Source organism: Lissotriton helveticus, chromosome 2_1, assembly GCF_964261635.1.
Source record: "Lissotriton helveticus chromosome 2_1, aLisHel1.1, whole genome shotgun sequence".
In the NCBI taxonomy this organism is placed as follows: domain Eukaryota; kingdom Metazoa; phylum Chordata; class Amphibia; order Caudata; family Salamandridae; genus Lissotriton; species Lissotriton helveticus.
The window spans coordinates 880,798,180-880,817,363 of NC_136059.1; the positions used below are offsets into that span (position 1 = coordinate 880,798,180).

The 19,184-nt window shown below is 46.7% G+C and overlaps 1 protein-coding gene across 1 annotated transcript in view; it reads left to right on the top strand.

Annotated features, from left to right (window-relative positions):
• SLC27A6 (solute carrier family 27 member 6) overlaps positions 1-19,184 on the top strand; it is a 504,875-nt gene that overhangs the window by 444,395 nt on the left and 41,296 nt on the right. The window contains exons 7-8 of the mRNA XM_078675611.1: positions 13,580-13,778; positions 14,604-14,701. Coding sequence (XP_078531737.1) covers positions 13,580-13,778; positions 14,604-14,701 — 297 coding nt within the window. The remainder of the gene's footprint in view (positions 1-13,579; positions 13,779-14,603; positions 14,702-19,184) is intronic.

The window sequence follows — 19,184 nt, forward strand, 5'->3', positions numbered from 1 at the left end:
CTTTGGCATAGTCCTGGGCGAAAAAGAGCTTAGAACCATTCCAAAAAACTTTTCCCTTCTGCTTGGTGGCATGGAGGACTTTAAGCAGATCGGTGTACTCCAGAAAAAACTTTTTGCTCTGTATTTGACCAATTATCTTCAAGGCTCTGGAGACGGATATTGGTTTCCTCTATGTAAGGCTTAAGGGCACAAATTTCTTCGAGAAGCAGCTCCATAGAAATTGAAGAGGGAGGAGACGTAGGAGAAGGTGGGTCCTTCTTAACTCGTTTGCCTGGCGTAGAGCTGGACGCAGAGTTTATTTTAGACCCTGATTTTGAGTTAGGTCAGGGAGAGGTAGGAGACAAGCCACTTGAAACAAAAGGTCCAGAGACTAGAACCTCCATATTGTCTTGCAGGACACTGAAAGGGTTATACTCCTCTATAGGTGTGTGATCCATGTTCTGAGCACCTCTGCGGTTAGAGCAGGGTTTTGTCATGGGAAATAAAAATAAGAGACCTCCCAAGTGATACTGCAGAAAGCTGTATTGAAAATATAAAAAAATTCCTATATAGGTGTTTAAGCGCACATTACTTGTGCTTTGGAGGTGAAAAAGGGAAGTAAAATAAATAATTATTGTCCAGAATCTCGATTGCACAGAGCAATTACTAATAGGGGAAGAGTTCTGGAAAATATGAGGAGGCAGTGCTGCAGATGTGACTCAGAAGCATTTTATTGCGAGGGAAAAGGCACCTCCGGTCGTCGGGCTGCAAGCGGAAGGAACAACCAGAATTCAAAAAAGCGTCCGAGACTACGCATATAGCTGCGGACCCAAACAAAGTAAAAAAAGCATCTTCTGGGCTCACCCCGGTCATCCACGAAGGTCACATGTGGTGCAGCAGAGGTTCCGACGCATCTGCGTCGAAAACGGGGTCCACGACACAAACGCAGAAGCCAGGAGTATGTCCATCGCCCTACAGCGCCCCGGAGCTCCCCAGTCCCGTGGCCATCTCATACGGCTCCGAAGCCACGCCCCCAACACACTGTCATTTTAAACTTTTAATGAAATCTAGCAAAGGTCCTAATGCAGCATTTTGGTAGTGAGGTGTCTTTTTCACATAACCGTTTATTTACTTTGCGACCGGCGGAAAAAAGTGCTTACATATGGTGGTGGTGTCTGCGAGACATCGCCAACCATAATACGATGCCGGCGGTCCTATGCCTTTCCACGCGCGCATCGCCGCCGTGAAAAGGCATACGGTCTTTGCTTTGGGTGCCCGTTGCGGGCCCCCAGGGTGAAGGGGGGGTGCCCATGGGGGGTACCTATGGTACCCCCCTGCGTTTCAAAGTATAACATGGCAGGCACCGTGCGGTGCCTGTCATGTTGTGCTTTGAAACGCACAACATGCATTTTTAGCATTGCGGCGGACGGTGCTTTCAGCACCGCCCGCCGCAATTATAAAAATGCGGGATGCACCCGCCACTGTGGCGGGTGCATCCTAATTCGATGCACGGGACCTCCACCCCTGTGGCAGACGGTCCCTTCCTACAACAGGATGGCGGACGGACAAAGTCTGTCCGCCATCCTAATCGTCCCCGGAGTCCTGAATTCCCCGACTAAATCCTAGCAAAGTTTTTATAAATTTTGCATATCATGTCCTCTAACACATATTGTTTTCTTCTCCTTTTCTTATTTCAGCTTTTTCCTCCTACCTGTGCTTTTCATAGCCACTTTTCAATTACTTCTCACCCTGGACTTAAAAGAAAATCTTGAGTGTCAATATTTCTTACTAGTTTAAGTTAAACTCCTTATATAATTTATAGAAGAATGACGCCCTTCTTACTAAACGTATTACTGCTTACAAAGATTTACTACAGCTTTTGCTCTTGATAACATTGTAGTCAGTCACTACAGTTTTATGATATTACAAACACATTTGTTTCCAAATCCTCAATCCTTCTCTACATTTGCCCGGGCTGCCTTGCAGTACTTCATTTTCCTGTCTCACTTTTAGAATGTTGCATTGAACTATTGCCTCAAAAGGCGTATAGTTCCTTTACTTTTCTTTGAAATGATCAAAATTACGTGTTGTCAAACAGGGTCCATATTTGGAGATTCTCCTTTTAAAATGTTTCAGCCGAGAATATCCCAGCGTATCCCTTCATGATTCATTGTACACCACATATGTTTTTTTGGAACCTTAGTGCATGTATTACAGATACTGTGACATAAAAAATGCTAATCTTGATATTGCAATCTTATGGTTGTCCATAATTGGCCTTAATACATGGTCTGCGTATGTATGTATGTCTCCCCAATGGAATCATTATGTTGAACACTACTTTTTTGAACTTGATTGTCCATTAGCGTTTGCACTGATAACATGTGTTGCACAAATAGGCCACATTCCTCTTATTTGAATTACCTATAAGAAGGCACTCTTACTTTTGATTGTGATATGTATCCAAGACCCAAGAGCAGTGTTTATTTGTACATTTTATATTTTAGGCCTACATTCAGTGTGTGTACCAATTTCTTCCTGAAAGCATATCAGAGCTCGCTATTTTCTTTTGTTATGCTACATTCTTAATAAGGGAAGGGGCAAAATGAGTTTAGCTGGTGTTTTCCTTTTTGCGCGCTTTTAAACATCTGATTGTGGGACAGCAAATGTGACATGACGTCTAAATCAATCAATCAAAGACATTTATAGAGCGCACTACTTACCCGTAGGGTCTCAAGGCGCTGGGGGGAGGGGGGTGCCGCTACTGCTCGAACAGCCAGGTCTTCAGCTTCTTCCTGAAGGAGAGGTGGTCTTGGGTCAGGCGCAGGTTGGTCGGGAGGGAGTTCCAGGTCTTGGCGGCCAGATAGGAGAAGGACCTTCCTCCTGTTGTCGCTCTTCGGATGCGGGGGACGGCGGCGAGGGCGTGGTTGGCTGATCGGAGGTGGCGTTTGGGAGCGTAGAAGTTGATACGGTTGTTGAGGTAGCTCGGGCCTTGGTTGTGTAGGGCTTTGTGTGCGTGGGTGAGGAGGCGGAAGGTGATTCTTTTGTTGACGGGGAGCCAATGCAGGTCTCTCAGATGTCCGGAGATGTGGCTGGTTCGTGGGATGTCGAGGATGAGTCTGGCTGAGGCGTTCTGGATCCGCTGGAGTCTCTTCTGGACCTTGGCGGTGGTACCGGCGTAGAGGGCGTTGCCGTAGTCCAGTCGACTGGTGACGAGGGCCTGGGTGACGGTCTTCCTGGTCTCGGTGGGGATCCACCAGAAGATCTTCCGTAGCATGCGTAGGATGTTGAAGCACGCCGAGGAGACGTTGTTGACTTGCCTGGTCATGGAGAGGGATGAGTCCAGGATGAAGACCAGGTTGCGTGCGTGGTCCGTCGGTTTGGGTGCGGTGCCCAGGGCGGGAGGCCACCAGGAGTCGTCCCAGGCGGAGGGCGATGAGCCCAGGATGAGGACCTCCGTCTTGTCTGAGTTCAGTTTCAGGCGGCTGGTCGTTATCCATTCGGCTACCTCTTTCATCCCTTCGTGCAGGTTGGCTCTGGCGGCGGCAGGGTCGTTGGTCAGGGAGAGTATCAGCTGGGTGTCGTCGGCGTAGGAGATTATGTTGAGGTCGTGTTGGCGTGCGATGGCCGCGAGGGGGCTCATGTAGACATTGAAGAGGGTGGGGCTCAGCGAGGATCCTTGAGGGACGCCGCAGATGACTTCGGTGGCCTCTGACTTGTACGGTGGTAGGCGGACTCTCTGCGTTCTTCCGTCGAGGAAGGAGATGATCCATCCCAGAGCCTTCTCCTGGATTCCGACGTTTCTGAGGCGCTGAACTAGGGTGCGGTGGCAGACAGTGTCGAATGCCGCGGAGAGGTCTAGGAGGATGAGGGCCGCTGTTTCTCCGTTGTCCATCAGGGCTCGGATGTCATCGGTGGCGGCGATGAGGGCGGTCTCGGTGCTGTGGTTGGCTCGGAAGCCAGACTGAGGGGTCGAGGGAGCCATTCGTCTCAAGGAAGGCTGCCAGCTGCTTGTTGACGGTTTTCTCGATGACTTTGGCTGGAAACGGGAGGAGCGAGATGGGGCGGTAATTCTTGAGTTCGGTGGGGTCCGCTGTGGGTTTCTTGAGTAGAGCGCTGAGCTCGGCGTGCTTCCAGCTCTCAGGGAAGGTGGCGGTGTCGAAGGATGTGTTGATGATGTCTCGCAGGTGGGGTGCAATGACAGCGTCGGCCTTGTTGAAGACGTGGTGAGGGCAGGGGTCGGTCGGAGATCCGGAGTGGACGGAGTTCATCGTGCGGACGGTGTCTTCGGTGCTGATCGGAGTCCAGGCGCGGAGGGTGGTGGTGGGGGGTGGTGGTTCGGTCGTGGTGTACGTTGGTTGGTTGTTGAAGCTGTTGTGTATGTCCGCGATCTTGTTGTGGAAGTATGAGGCGAGGGAGTTGCAGAGGTCTTGCGATGGGGTGATGTCGTTGTTTCCTGCGCTGGGGTTGGAAAGCTCTTTCACGATGTTGAAGAGTTCCTTGCAGTTGTGTGCGTTGTTGTCCAGCCGGTCCTTGAAGGCAGTTTTCTTGGCGGCGCGGATCATCTGGTGGTGCTTCCGGGTGGCAAGCTTGAAGGTGGTCCAGTTGTCCGGTGTTGGTTCCCTTCTCCAGGCTTTCTCGATGGTTCGGCAGTTCTTCTTGGAGCTCTTGAGTTCGTCGGTGAACCATGGGGCTTTTTTGCTGCCGGGTCTGCTGGGCGGGGTCCTTAGCGGGGCGAGCTCGTCCGCGCAGTCGCCGATCCACTTCGTGAGGTTGTCGGCGGCCTGGCTGGGGTTCGCTGAGCTGGCGGGAGGGTGCTGGCTCAGGGAGGTGGCGAGCTGGTCGGCTGTGATCTTGTTCCAGCTTCTGCGGGCAGCCTGTTGCTGGTGGTGGTGGGTCGTCGTTCTTTTGAAGGTGAAGTGGACGCAGCTGTGGTCCGTCCATTGGAGCTCTGTGGCGTGGCTGAAGGTGATGTCTGTGCTGGATGTGAAGACTGCGTCGAGTGTGTGTCCGGCGAGGTGGGTGGGGGTGGATACCAGCTGCTTGAGTCCAAGATTGGCGAGGTTGTCAAGCAGGGTGCTGGTGTTGCGGTCGTTGTTGTTTTCCAGGTGGAAGTTGAGGTCCCCCAGGAGGATGTAGTCAGCGGAGGGGAGGGCATGCGGGCTGATGAAGTCGGCGATGTCCTCGCTGAATAGGGTGCGTGGTCCCGGAGGTCGGTAGATCAGGGTGCCTCTGAGGGTGGTCTTCGGGTCGGTGTGGATCTGGAAATGCAGGTGTTCGGCGGTGGTAAGGGTGTTGTCGGTGCTGGTCGTGATACGGAGGGTGTTCCTGTGGATGATGGCGATGCCTCCTCCCATCTGGTTGGCGGTGCGATCCTCCGGGTGATCTTGTAGCCCTCTGGGATGGCGATGGCGATGTCGGGAGCTGAAGAGGTGTTCATCCAGGTCTCTGTGAGGAAGGCAACGTCAGGAGCTGTGGTGTCGAGGAGGTTCCAGAGTTCGATGGCGTGTCTGTGGACGGAGCGGGTGTTGAGCAGGATGCACTTGAGGTGGGTGCTGCTGGTGTAAGACTTGGCGGGTGCTGGTGCGAGGCAGGTCCGGATGCAGGTGAACTTGCAGGCGTTGCAGCTGAAGGGTCCGTGGGTGCGTCGTGGTGTGGCTTGGTAGCATCCTGGGGGTCGACCGGCGTTGAGTGCGCATAGGGTGGCGGCGGTGTACGTCAGGCGTGTCGGTCGGGGTCGTCGAGGGCCAGGGGTCCTGGCACTGGGCGCGGTCCAGGCGCGGACGGGCGCAGACGGGCTTACCTTTGGCGCGCCTTCGGCGCACAATCGGCGCGCCCGCTGCGCGTGATCGCTGCGCGTTCGCACGGTCGCCATATATGGTGAAGTGCGCGGGTGGGCAGAGCAGCTGGGAGGCGGGAGCGGGGAGGGTACAGAAAGAAAAAGGGGCGGGGTCAGTGGTGGTGGCGGGAAGCGGGAGCGGGGAGGGATGAGACGGCGGCTGAAAACTAAGGCTAAACAGGCAGAAATGGGGGGACAAAAGTGCAATTTAAACAACAAAAACTAATCAGAGACACAATACAGGCAGATACAGAGAAACAGAGCAAGAAGCGAGCACAGACCACGCCGCTCGATGTCAGGGGGCGTGGTCACGCGGCGGAGCCTGGGCAGCGAGGCAGAAGGCGGGGAAGCACTGCAGCAGCTGGTGGCCGTGCGGCGCGGGGGTGTCCCAGAACTGGGTCACACTCACCTGCGTCGCACGGTCGCCATATATGGCCAAGTGCGCGGGTGGGCGGAGCAGCTGGGAGGCGGGAGCGGGGAGGGTACAGAAAGAAAAAGGGGCGGGTCAGTGGTGGTGGCGGGAAGCGGGAGCGGGGAGGGATGAGACGGCGGCTGAAAACTAAGGCTAAACAGGCAGAAATGGGGGGACAAAAGTGCAATTTAAACAACAAAAACTAATCAGAGACACAATACAGGCAGATACAGAGAAACAGAGCAAGAAGCGAGCACAGACCACGCCGCTCGATGTCAGGGGGCGTGGTCACGCGGCGGAGCCTGGGCAGCGAGGCAGAAGGCGGGGAAGCACTGCAGCAGCTGGTGGCCGTGCGGCGCGGGGGTGTCCCAGAACTTGGTCACACTCACCTGCGTCGCACGGTCGCCATATATGGCCAAGTGCGCGGGTGGGCGGAGCAGCTGGGAGGCGGGAGCGGGGAGGGTACAGAAAGAAAAAGGGGCGGGGTCAGTGGTGGTGGCGGGAAGCGGGAGCGGGGAGGGATGAGACGGCGGCTGAAAACTAAGGCTAAACAGGCAGAAATGGGGGGACAAAAGTGCAATTTAAACAACAAAAACTAATCAGAGACACAATACAGGCAGATACAGAGAAACAGAGCAAGAAGCGAGCACAGACCACGCCGCTCGATGTCAGGGGGCGTGGTCACTCGGCGGAGCCTGGGCAGCGAGGCAGAAGGCGGGGAAGCACTGCAGCAGCTGGTGGCCGTGCGGCGCGGGGGTGTCCCAGAACTGGGTAGGGTAGATGTTAAACCGTTAATAAGTACCTTCACTATAAGAGTTGTGCATATGGGCAAGAAAGAAAGTTAGTAGATGGAGTGTAATATTATTTTTTTAGATGTATTAAGGCATATTTTCTCACATAGTTTGAGATACTTTCATCAGTATTGTGTAGCTCTTATACTGGCTTATATTATACAAAGCAGAGGGTCCAAATTGTGCCGGTTGAAAAATCTCACATTTTCCGTAGCTGTACAGCCTTCAAATCCGTTCCTTTTTCCTCTTCATGTCCATAAAGTATGCACATTAAAAGCATGTTCTGCAGTGTTATTTTCACATTTAAAGAACTTTCTTTTATAAGAATGTTATTTTAATTTTAGTTAAATCGGCAAGCAAACTCACTAATGAAATAATGTATGGCCTCCCTGGAAATGTTGAAAGTTATAAAACACACTGATGAGACCTGGACTTGGCACCCAAAGCCATTTTGTCAGTTACTTTATCAATTTCAAGGTCTTACCAAACTCAAATTCCTTTTAATATCCGACTACTACAACAATGAAATAAACAGCACGGTACCTAGTCTTGTAACCCAAAACCTGTGACTCCGTCACATACTGATCGACTTTAAAATTATGTTGAATCATGGACATTGATCTGGTAGAGATCAATGGATACTGCCTTCCAATATAGGAAACATAACTGGCTAAAATGGTCTCGCTATCGAAGACAAAAAACTCCAAGGACAATTAAGTGATTTATCATGAGTTAAGCTTGTAAGGATCTATGGAACATTGCTATTTGAAGTGGGCAGGCTGTCCTGGCTGTCTTGTTTCCTTGAGAACACTACGGTAATAAATGTTGAACAGAGATACCAGAACATAGATTTGCAACTATTTGACTTATTTATTTCACAATTTCGTGGTGTCTGGTGTCTGCACACTATACAGATGGAACAACAAGCAGAAATCTAGATCTCTTTACATGAAAAGTAGGTACCTGGATATCCTTACATAAAAAGTGAAGAATAACCTAAGAGAAACACTGCTTAGGGATCGAAAAGTGGTACGACACACAAAGCAAAACAGGGTGCTGAAGGAAAGAGAAACATGAAATGAATGAGCGACTTAAGCATTATTAGTCAAATAGGCATAGATTTTGAGTGAAATGAAAATATAAGGTACACTCAATGCTGAGATTATAATGCATTTTTATTTTACTACTAATAGCATAAATATTTCAAAATAACCATCAATATTTTGTTTCTCATATTTGTTTTCAATATTTTTTTTAATTCAAACATACAGATATTGTCAAATAGTTGAAAACAATTTGCATATGGGGGTTACACATTAATTTGTTAGACGATAAGGTTATGAAGTATTTACAAAAGTGTTTCTGAGAATAGACCTTATGTTAAGTAAAACTACCAATCAAGTTCAGCGGAATTTTAACCTACAGTACATTTGGTATATGTTAGAATGTAAAGGTTGATGTTGGGGAAAAGTAGACATTTCGGTCTCTTAGTTGATTAAAACCATGAGGCCATCTTCAAGTCGCTAAAAATAATAGGAAATAAAAATGTAATTTATTTTTTTACTGGTCAAAAAGATCCAATCAATGGAATCAATCACTTGTATATTTAAAAGATTTTCTGAACAATTCCTTGGAGATTCCTTCTATTTTTCACAATATTTGTTCCAGCAAGCAAGGTATTAAAAATAAAAATTTACCAAATTTCCTTTTATCACAAATGATCAGCTTTAGCTCTTTCAAGGGCCTCTGTTAAGAGGGGAGGTATCATGAGGTATTCCCCAACAATAACTATATATATCAATTATGTGTTAGGGATTCTGGGCAGTTGTAATTTCCCTTTATTCCCCTGCTATTTGTTGTTTCCCACTGCAACACAAACCTTATCTGCTGTATGCATTTGGTTTCATCTCGCATGTCTTGGAATGCAAGCTATCTCCACGTAGACAATGTCACTCTTAATAGTGTGTGTTTGCCTTCCTTTTACTTCCATTCAATCTGTGTGTGTTCCCCAACCCAGCAGGTAATTATCCGTTTGAGTGCTTTGTTTACAGTCAAAGTTAGCACCCTCTCCAACTATTGCAAAAGAAACTAACCAGCTGCTCCTCTCAGATGAAGCAAACAGATCATCTCCCTCCAACTCCAAGTCCATGTCCTGCGCTCCAGCTTGGTGTCTACCCTGTGGCCTCATGTGATCTGGTTGGATTGGTGGAAGCTACATCTACAAATACTTGTGTGCAATGTGCAGTCTAGTGTGCAGGTATCAGCATATGTTTCTAGTATCATGTGTGATGCTGAAGCCCCTGACATTGCCTCTCACTTAACTAAGCTACACCATGTTTCTCAATCTTTAGAACAATTCAGCAGATCATTGTATGATAGTTTATAATTTGGGCTCCTGGTTTTATGGTATTTATTTTTTTACCATTTCCGTCTGTATTTATCCACATTTATTTTTCCACAAACAAAAGACGACGCTACAGATAGTATCTTTCCACATTTATTTAAATTGACGATGCACACATGCGCTCAGTAGTTATGTGAGGGCACTTCCACCGTCAGTGTGCGAGAGGGGAGACAAGCAAGCATGACCCCCCCCCCTGTCGTGTGTGTCAACCCGGGCAGAGACAGCTTCCCGGGCACACACAGGGCTGCACCCAAGTACTTCACAGGTCTTTAAAAAGACCATTTACTTGCTAACAAGGCTTTGTTTTCACCTCTTCTTGGAGCCCCTGCATCTCCACTCTGCCTATGGCTGGAAGACACCAGACTGCAGGGGGTGTCCACAGGGCCCCCCTGTGTTCAGCGGCTTAAACACCGAAACGTTAAAGAGCTGCCTTTTACCCAGGACAGCAGAATTGTTTATTTGGAATGTGGGTGACTCGGGTTGCAATAAACAATATGTTCCTCAGGACATTGGGTGCAGCAGCCGTAATCCAGCACTGAGCGCATTTCCACAATGCTGTAACCTCAGATGCGGCTTCCGTACTGTCTCGTACCTGCCCTGCATCAGGCTAGCGACCCACCCCCCCCCATTTACCTGGCAGCGAGCACCTCATCCCTGCCGTCCAACTTTCCTTCAAAGCCCCTTGGTCACAGTACACTCCGGGATTATTCTGTTAAAGACCCGCATCGCAGCATTGCACGCATTCCCTGTGTCTGGAGGCACGCGTGATGTACACGGTCTTGTGCACTGGAGCACGTCAGGGCGGCAAAATATGCTAGTATTTTGCCGTTTCTAAATATAAATACCGAAGGCGAAGGTGGGTAAAACATGTGGGTAAACCACATTTATGGATGTAAGCGGAGGTAATTAAGATCAGATTTGGTTGGGTTAATGTTCATCAAGTTGTTGGACATCCATCCCTTGACGATGGTGAGGATACCAGTTAAAGGTCTCATCTTATTTATTAAATGTCAACGTTCTGTAATGCAATATTTTATAAACCTATTCTTTTGTTTAAAATGGTCTAATACTTGTTATTTATTTTTGGATTCTTATAGCTTCCCATTTACAGTTCTAACATTGTGGAACATCTATGTGATGCATAGGGTGAATGCAGAAAGTATGCCTTCCCAATAGAAAAGAACTGAGTTGGTAGACTATACTGCCTGAACCTTAATATACCCCTCGTAATTTCCACTTCTGTGCAAGTCTCACCCATCGCTTCCATTTTACTACTCCTCCTGTAGGCTGAAGCTACACCAAGGTGTATTTCTGCAGATTGCACTGATTTTGAATTACTTAAACATGATGTAAAACATACATTTCTCTCAGTATTTTAGGCTAGCCTATTTGTTGTATTTCTTTGTAATGGATAATGAGGCCAAGTTTACATTCTGAGAAGAACTAGTTGCGATCTTAGTTTATTGACGGAGTATTACAGACCAGAGCATCAAGAAACTTGAAGAAAAGAGCTGAACCAAGAGGTGTCAGGCAGAGGTTTGGGTGTTAAGAGATGGATGTTTATTTAATCATAAGGATTGTGTTATAGTGGAGAAATTGACAGGTCTGTAGAGGTGTTGGTGAGCACAGGGCTGGACAAGCCTTTTGTTCTACTGGGCATTTTCCAGTAGACTGGAGGCCGATTTTGATAGCTCAGGGCAGCTCCTGGTGCCTCTGCACTTCCCCCAGCTCGCGGAGGATAACTGCAGCAGGCACAGGGATGCTTCAAGAGGGAGAGAAAGAGAGGTAGGGAGGCGAAAGGTAAAGAGAAAGCAACGTGAATGTAGAGAAAAAGCAACTAATGAGAAAGAGGAGAGAAGAGATATTTGAAAGAGAGCTATGGAGAGGAGACGAGGGAAATGGATCTGGTTTGATCATTTTTGGCACAACTGCTTTTGGTACCCCAACCCAGCATGGGTGAATGGCGCCATTGTTGTCAAGGGAAACAGTTTTGTATGATTTGGAAGCAAGTCATTCAACTTGAAGTCAGTCAAGTAAGCTTGGTGATTATTTGAGCAATTTGTTTGTGTATGTGGTGGGTGTAAGAAAATAGAACGATATTGGAATGGTGTATTGGCTGGTCCCTTGAACATGTAATTAATGTAGTTTAGACTATTCATGATTGAGGCATTCATATCGAAGATAGGGTACTAATAAATTGTTATGTTTAAAACTTGGTGATAAGCAGCTGATGTGGTGGAAGGAATAAAGAACCCCAGCAGCATGCTAGAGTTAAATAGAACTGGTAGTTACCCTATTGTAGTGAGCAGTTGAGATGCGAGAGAGGTTGATGGGGTTGGGGAGAGAGCAGTAGGGTGTGATGATGCTGGAGAATGTTATTTTAGTCTTTGAAGAGTTTAGCATTAGGCAGCAGAGTGCTTTCCAGCGAATTCTTCCAGTAAGGCATGAAGGGATTTGTGTGTCATCAGTGCATGGATGATATGATTTGAGTCTCCTATCTTAAGAATTCGTTCCCCTTATTCTGTTACTCGAGTAAAGATTTGATTTGACAGGTATCCCATCTTCACTTCTCTTTTCCTGATATTTCAGGAATCAAATCTTTCATAGAGTCTGAAGGGTTTCTGCCCACTACCACTTTGGCTCTGATATTTTCCTGACCTACTCAGCACATCCTTCGTTATCCAGGATCTTCAGAAATAAGAGGGACTGGCTTTATTGACTCAGTTAGTTTAGTCCGTTGCTCTCATTATGAAGAGACTTTGATATGGCACCTCATAGTCCCTTAGTTTGCATCACTGCCCTTGTACTAGGAGAGTAGTATTAGCTCTTGTGCCTCAGCCCTTGTGCTGGTGATCTAGAAAGCTAAGGTAGGTAAACTGAGAATCTGCCATTTCCTTTTAGAATTTAAAGGACTATTAATAGTTTTTGTGTGCTGCTTAATGGCTAGAGAACACTGGGAATACTTTGTAATGTTACCATTGGCAACAAACACATGGTGGCTGCAGATGTTTCATCACCTTGATGGCTTAATATCTACCTCTACTTATACTTCCACAGTCATACAAACTTTCAACCATGGGCTACAAAGAGTTCTGCACCCCAATCCTCCATCCCTCAAATACTTTGTTGAACAGAAATGCCACCTACGTTGTTTGTGTCAGTTTGTTTGACTTTTTAACTCTAGCCTCCGTACTCAATGTTCTGCTCTGGAAAGGCCATTCTATACGGTCTCCAGTGGAAAGGTTAGACTATAATTGTGCTCTTACCTTGAGGCTATGTTTTGAACACAAATTACGTGATGAAGCAAGAAAAGTGAAGACTAGTGCATTCAAGCAATATATAGCCAAAAGTCATCCGATGCTATTTACCTAGGCTGTGTTTAGGATTTTTCTATGTGCACACCCGTGCATATTGAGTTTTCTTTCATCTCGCCCCCTTAAACAAAACTGGGATTGTCGGTATGCTGAAGATTTGGCCTAATTTTAGTAGCTCAAGACGCTCAACGTACGGATGAAGGCACTGTTCATTCTCCAGTAAAAACGTTGTGTGTTTATTGATCACTTTGTGTTATTCACTTTGACAAGAGCACTATTCGAAGTACTCGGTTTTTGTTGTCTGAAGTAACATTAGACTCTATTAAGTGGGGGAGGGTGCAACAAAGTGTAACACTACACCATTGTCCAGGAGGGCAGATCACCACTAGGCTATGAAGAGAAGATGAGAATGGTGGTTGGTTGATAGGGGTAGATGTTTTTTGTAATTCCCCCTCCCCCCTGAGGAGGTGGGTTTAATCGCCCTTTTTGTAAATTCCATACATTCGCCCATTATTTAGGACTTTAATCAAAGGGTTTCCCACATGAGGATCTCTTTGGACATTCCCCTGTTCAGATAACTGTCTCTAGAAGACTCCAGTCTTCCTTCCCTTGACCTCTAAACCCTTGCTTTAACATGGTTCCCTCTCTATTTTTGATTATATGTTGGAGTCTTAAATTATATCAGAGGAAACAATTTCTCTACTTATGTTTACAAAGATACATACTTCTGTTTCAGAACCTTTTGCAAAAACTTTGCCTTCGATCAAATGTACCTGTGTTTTTTTTTTTTTTTTTTTGCTGTTTGATGTCTGATACATGTTTTCCTCTTCTTTTTTGCAGGCGAAACTGGTCTTCTCATATCAAAAATAAGTTCAACTAATCCCTTCTTTGGCTATGCTGGCAACAAAAAACATACAGAAAGTAAATTACTATGTGATGTATTTAGGAAAGGAGATCGATTTTTTAATACTGGGGATTTAATGTTCCAGGATCAAGATAATTTTCTGTACTTTCGAGATCGGATTGGAGATACATTCAGGTAAAGTTTTTTTTGTAAATTGGTGGCACATTCCTTCTGCCTTCCATTAGAAATTGAATTATCTTTTCCCAATTTGTGATTTTGCAAGACTAAAATCGAATAAAGCTCTTTTTTGATTTGGTTTGATTTGATAATTGATTGCAGGATGGTTACAATTCCCACTGGTTCATTAGTGATGTGAACCAAATATTTTTTACTACTCACCACCACCTTAATGGATCAGATGTAAGGTAGTCATGTGTAGGGTTCTAGCTTCCAGATTGGATAAATATGCAGAGCTTTTGCGCCCCTTAAAACAAATCTTATTTATGTTGTAAGTTGTACCATGACTGTCATGAGTGAGGTATAGTCGTTTTCCATTATGGCATTTTGAAGCACTGGGTGTAGTAACACTCGTTGTCTTCCTAACTGTACAACTCTCAGGCTGGTCCATGTCGGGCATGAGTAGCCCATTCAACCCTGGTTTTGTCAGTGTATCCATGTTCCTGTCTTTTTTGCTATTTATTCAGTTACATATGCAGGACTATGTGTACCAGAATGCAGAGAACAAACCTAGACTGAATGATCTACTGAAAACTGATCCACTGCCCGCTTAAGAACCAGTGCCACAGAGATTTTGTTTGTTTCAGAGAGTGTGTTCTGCTATTTCTTCTTCATCGGTATGCGTCTGTCTCAAATGAATTGCAGGAGATTGTTATTAAATCTTCTATGTGCAATGTCCTGGAATTACTTTTTAGTTTCATATGGTTCTTTCAAAACCCAAACCCCAAAACCCTGTCTCAAAATACTCATTTCACATGTAAAATACAGTCTTTGTTTTTATAGATGGAAAGGTGAAAATGTTGCAACCACAGAAGTTTCAGACGTCATTGGAATGGTGGACTTTATACAGGAAGCCAATGTGTATGGTGTTGCTGTTGAAGGTGAAATGCTATGTATAATAATCCTAATGTTGAGTCTTAATTTTAATGTATAATTGTATCGCTGTCTTATGATTTGCTCCTCCCATCTGTTGAAACTGAGCTCTCTATGAATCGCATACAAAACTAATCAAAATGGTTGTATTATAGCAAAGGCTCCACAGTACATGTGCAGCTCTTATATAATATGCTGCAAGACATCTGTGTCATAACCCTTATTGGTCTGTCACCAGTCTTCATTAGTACCATTATTATACCACACAGTAAATCTGTTGCATTGTACAGAGGTAGACTCTGTTTTTCAAATCCTACATAAAATATGATTTCCTTTATAGATGGATGCATACCTAATTGGTTATGTCGTAGATGGATGGTCCCTTTTCTACTGAAATGATTGAATTGAGATTGACTTACATGCTCTCTTAATATCATTGTTTTTTTTAAAACAATTAGATTTTGAGTTGTTGTGCCCACAATTCATACTTGCTTCACTGCATTTGCTTTGTATTGATCCCTTAGTATGCAATGTTTTGGCTCAGCAGGGTATGTGGTGGCCCCTGTAAAGGGGGTATGAATTTCGTAGACTTTTGATAATAATTCATCCTTTGATCCCTCGCATAATGCATTGATTCACCTATCCACCATCCGTATAAAAGAAAAGGTAAGCACACACATACATTGCACAAATAATAGCTTCAGGGTTTTTTTTTAATCGGCGGCCTCCCTCTGCTTTATAAAATGAAACCCCTTAACTGCAGTTTTAGAGTGGACCTCTTTCTAAATATGTTGCCTTGCACATGGTGGTGCAGTTTACTGTGCCATGTTATTTAGGAGTGTCATGATAGCACAGAGAGACAACCATTTTAGTTTGGGTATTTGTGCTAATTTAAGCCATTTAAGACTTCTTTGTCCTTATTCCATATAGATTTTTGGCTGCTTTGGATAATGGTTGAAGGCAAGAAATGTGTTTCTTGTGTCTTACCCACCTAGTTTTGGCTAAGTCTGGGCGGTGAGCTCCGCTCACGGAGTTTGCAGAGATTTCCACTCTCCCCGTTACGCGGAGCTCGTGCACTTATGAAAAACTCCTCCCCACGTAGTGGAGCAGAGTTTTTTCCCTTGCTCGTGTTAGTCTACGTCAAGCTGGCGAGCGCCAGCGATGAAAATCCACCTCCCGGCAAGATATTTCCTCTTTCGTGATCATCAACATCAAGTTGCCGAGCGTGAGCGTTGAAAATAAACATCCCTGCAAGATTTCTCAATGCAGCCAGTCAGATTTATCATTGTGAGTTGTCGTGTATGCGCACAACCACTCGCGTTGCGAAACTGTCAGTTCCCGTTGAGAAAGCTGCTGCTCGAGTAAAAATCTACTCGAGTGGCAGAAAGGAAGCAGCACCCACTTGCGCTGTGCATGGTGCCATTCACGATGATTGCACAGTGCAGACAAGCACCTGGCACTGAAAATCACAGCGAACAGCATTTATGTAACGCACTCCGCCACTTGGTGAACTACGCGTAGCGCAGCGGTTTTTTGCATCTATTGGAGTTCCACAAAGCAGAACCCTGCAAACTCCACCCTGGCTTAATTGTTGCTCCCTCAAAGCACATTCCAACTAGACCATTTTCTACTTAGGTAAATTCAATATCTTAAAACAGGTAGCTGCAAAGGGGTATTCTAGTCCTAGATTAGACCAAGGAGCATCAGATGGATGATCAGCTTTTGTTGGATTCGCTAGTGCTAAGAAACAGAGGGCAGGTCAGACACAAACATTGTCCAGATAGATTGTTCTGTGCATAAAAATGTGCTATGTTCTGGCCACAAAGAAGCCTCCTGTTGGCCTTCTGACTTATTTTACCACAGCCAAGGCATTCTTAAGAAGCATTCCGGTGGTGGACATTTGCCAGCCTTCCACATTCACATTTGTCCACACCTTCACCAGACATTACTATCTTGAACCTACGGTCTGCCGAGAGTGTCATTTCACCAGCTCAGTTCTGCAGGACTTCCACTGCTTAGATCCTACTCTTAGGAGGCACTGCTTTGGTATCTATTAAAAATGTGAAGAATTGATGTTTAGATGTGTCCATCAGAACAATAAGTTACTTTATGGTGGATACTCTATCCCCGTTCTCTGGAGCCAACTTTATGGTTCTAAAAAGATGCCTAGTAAGATTATGCACACTGTCATATATTGATCTGTCGAAATTGATCTGCATCTGAGAGTGCCGAAAAGTTTCTAAAGAAAATATTGGTGTGCAGGATTACTGTCTATATACTACTTCATCCCACAACAGGGGGGATGCAAATGCACCGTATAGTTCGATGGCGCCACTTTCGGCACATTGGAGCAAATGCTGGAAAGATCCAGATCCTGTCTGGTGCCGGTTAAAATTCAAAAGGTGAGGATTCTCTAGTCAGCGTATCCTCCAAAAAATAGCATTACAATAGAGTTATCATTATAACAATTACTGCTGCTAATGCAAAAAGTGAAAATCTAGAGCATGGGCTGTTTTGTTTGCAAAGGTGTTCCACTTTCCATGGATGAGAATGGCTTATGATCCATTTCAAGATGCCTTTCCTTTGTAGAAATGAAGCAACTATTTACAGTTAGGCCATATTGTGCTGCGTACATGATTATCAGCAAGCCTGTTCAACCCATAGGCAAAGCAGCGTGACACACTTTGATTGTAGGGGAAGATGTGAATGAGACAGTTGTAGATTCCTTACCTTAGAATTACCCCCAGGCGTCAGACTGGTAACGGAGGATTTTTTCTTAGCAGTACCCCTGCGCGTCAGTAGTTGGCATCGGTCAACTCTGTGTCCATCGTTGGCGCCTTAGTCGCCGGGATGATGTCGCAGTGCCTACTTAGACGACGCCCCTGCGCTGACGTCAGTTCTTTCTTTTTCCACACCAACCTAGTGCAGATTCAGAGAGAGCTACCCCTTAGTCCCTTTTTTACTAACTTTTTCAACGTTTTTTCGACCTCTTTTTCGAGTCTTTGACTCCTGGTACGCGAGGGATTTTCCATCATTGAACCGGCTTCAAGCCTTTCGGGCCCTTCACATGCTGAAGTCAGTGACAAGCCCGCACCTCGTGTGCCTTTGGTGTCTGGAGCTCGACCACCGCCTGAAGCCGTGCTCTGACTGCCGGACCATGAATCCTAAGTCTTTGCGTAAGCGGTCTCGAAAGCTCTTGGATGCCCGGCATTCAGCTCTTCATCACTCCCGGTCTTGTTCGAGGGAAAGGTCTTGAGACCGGTCATGGAGCCCCCACACTTCGTCCTTCTCCAAGTCTTCCAAGTCCTCTGGTAAGTCGAAGCACAGGAAGAAGCAACGGCGCTCTTAGCCTTCTCCCCGTCGATTGGCTGGTGCAACGAGGAATCCAGAGCATCATTGCGCTAAGGCTTTGTCTCCGGTGCATGATTCAGGGACGATTCCTTGCCTCCCCCCATTTCCGGGAGCTGGGGCATCCCCTACCCAACTTTATACATTTTACAAAGCCCTCCACTGCATCTTTGGGCAGCCCGACTCTGCTGGCATGCCTTCGGGCCCTGCAGAGCCAGTCGGGGAGGGTATTGGGTTTACGATTTTGGTGGCCCTGGTGCCAGAGGACCCCGTGGATCGAGGCCTGGATCCGGATCAACGCTAGTCGACCTTACTCAACCTTCCCTGGCGCCGATGCCCCCGGCTGACGCCATACCTATCACCCTGATGAACCCGTAGCCGGACCGACGTCGGCAGACGCCATACCCGAAGCAGGAGGGTACTTTTGTTCCCCTGTTCATCCCTGGCGTTCTTTATCACCCAGAGGGTGGTGATGAGGACTGGGAGACCAGCTTGAAGTGCCGCACTGGAGAAAGTACCTGGGTGACGCAAGTGGTCTAGACACTTCTCCAGACCTTGGCATGCTTTCTTCCCCTACTGTGGCTACAGAGGTGGGAGCGTCCGACACACTGGTGGTTCAAAGGGCAGCTAAGGCCTTGGGCCTCGAGCTCCCTTCAGTGGCGGTCCGGACTAACCTCCTGACAGAGGTGCTTCAGCCTGCGGGAACCTCTTCTGAACCCCTCTTGCCCTTCAACAAGGCCCTCACCTGGTCCAAGCCCAGCACATGGTCTCCTTTGGAACGGATGATTGCCCACCGCCACTGCTCAGCCCCGGTCAACCAAGTTTTTTTCACCCAACACCCTTCCGTGAGAGCTTGGTGGTCCAAGCCTCTTCCTCCAAGGGCGCTGTCCCTTCTGCTACCCCAGACAGGGAATCCAAGAAGCTGGATCATCTTGGGAAGTGCATGTTTTCTTCCTCCAACTGGTAATAAAAATGTTGGCTTGGCACAGCAGTCCTTGAATACTGCGTGCCACTTGAGCCAATACTTCCATACAATCAGGGATACGGTTGAGCAAGTGCTGCCTCAATGCCTGGAGGAGGCCTGGGCCGTTCTCTCCAAAGTGGTGGCAGAGAAGAGAGACATGGCAAAGTTTTCGATTTGAT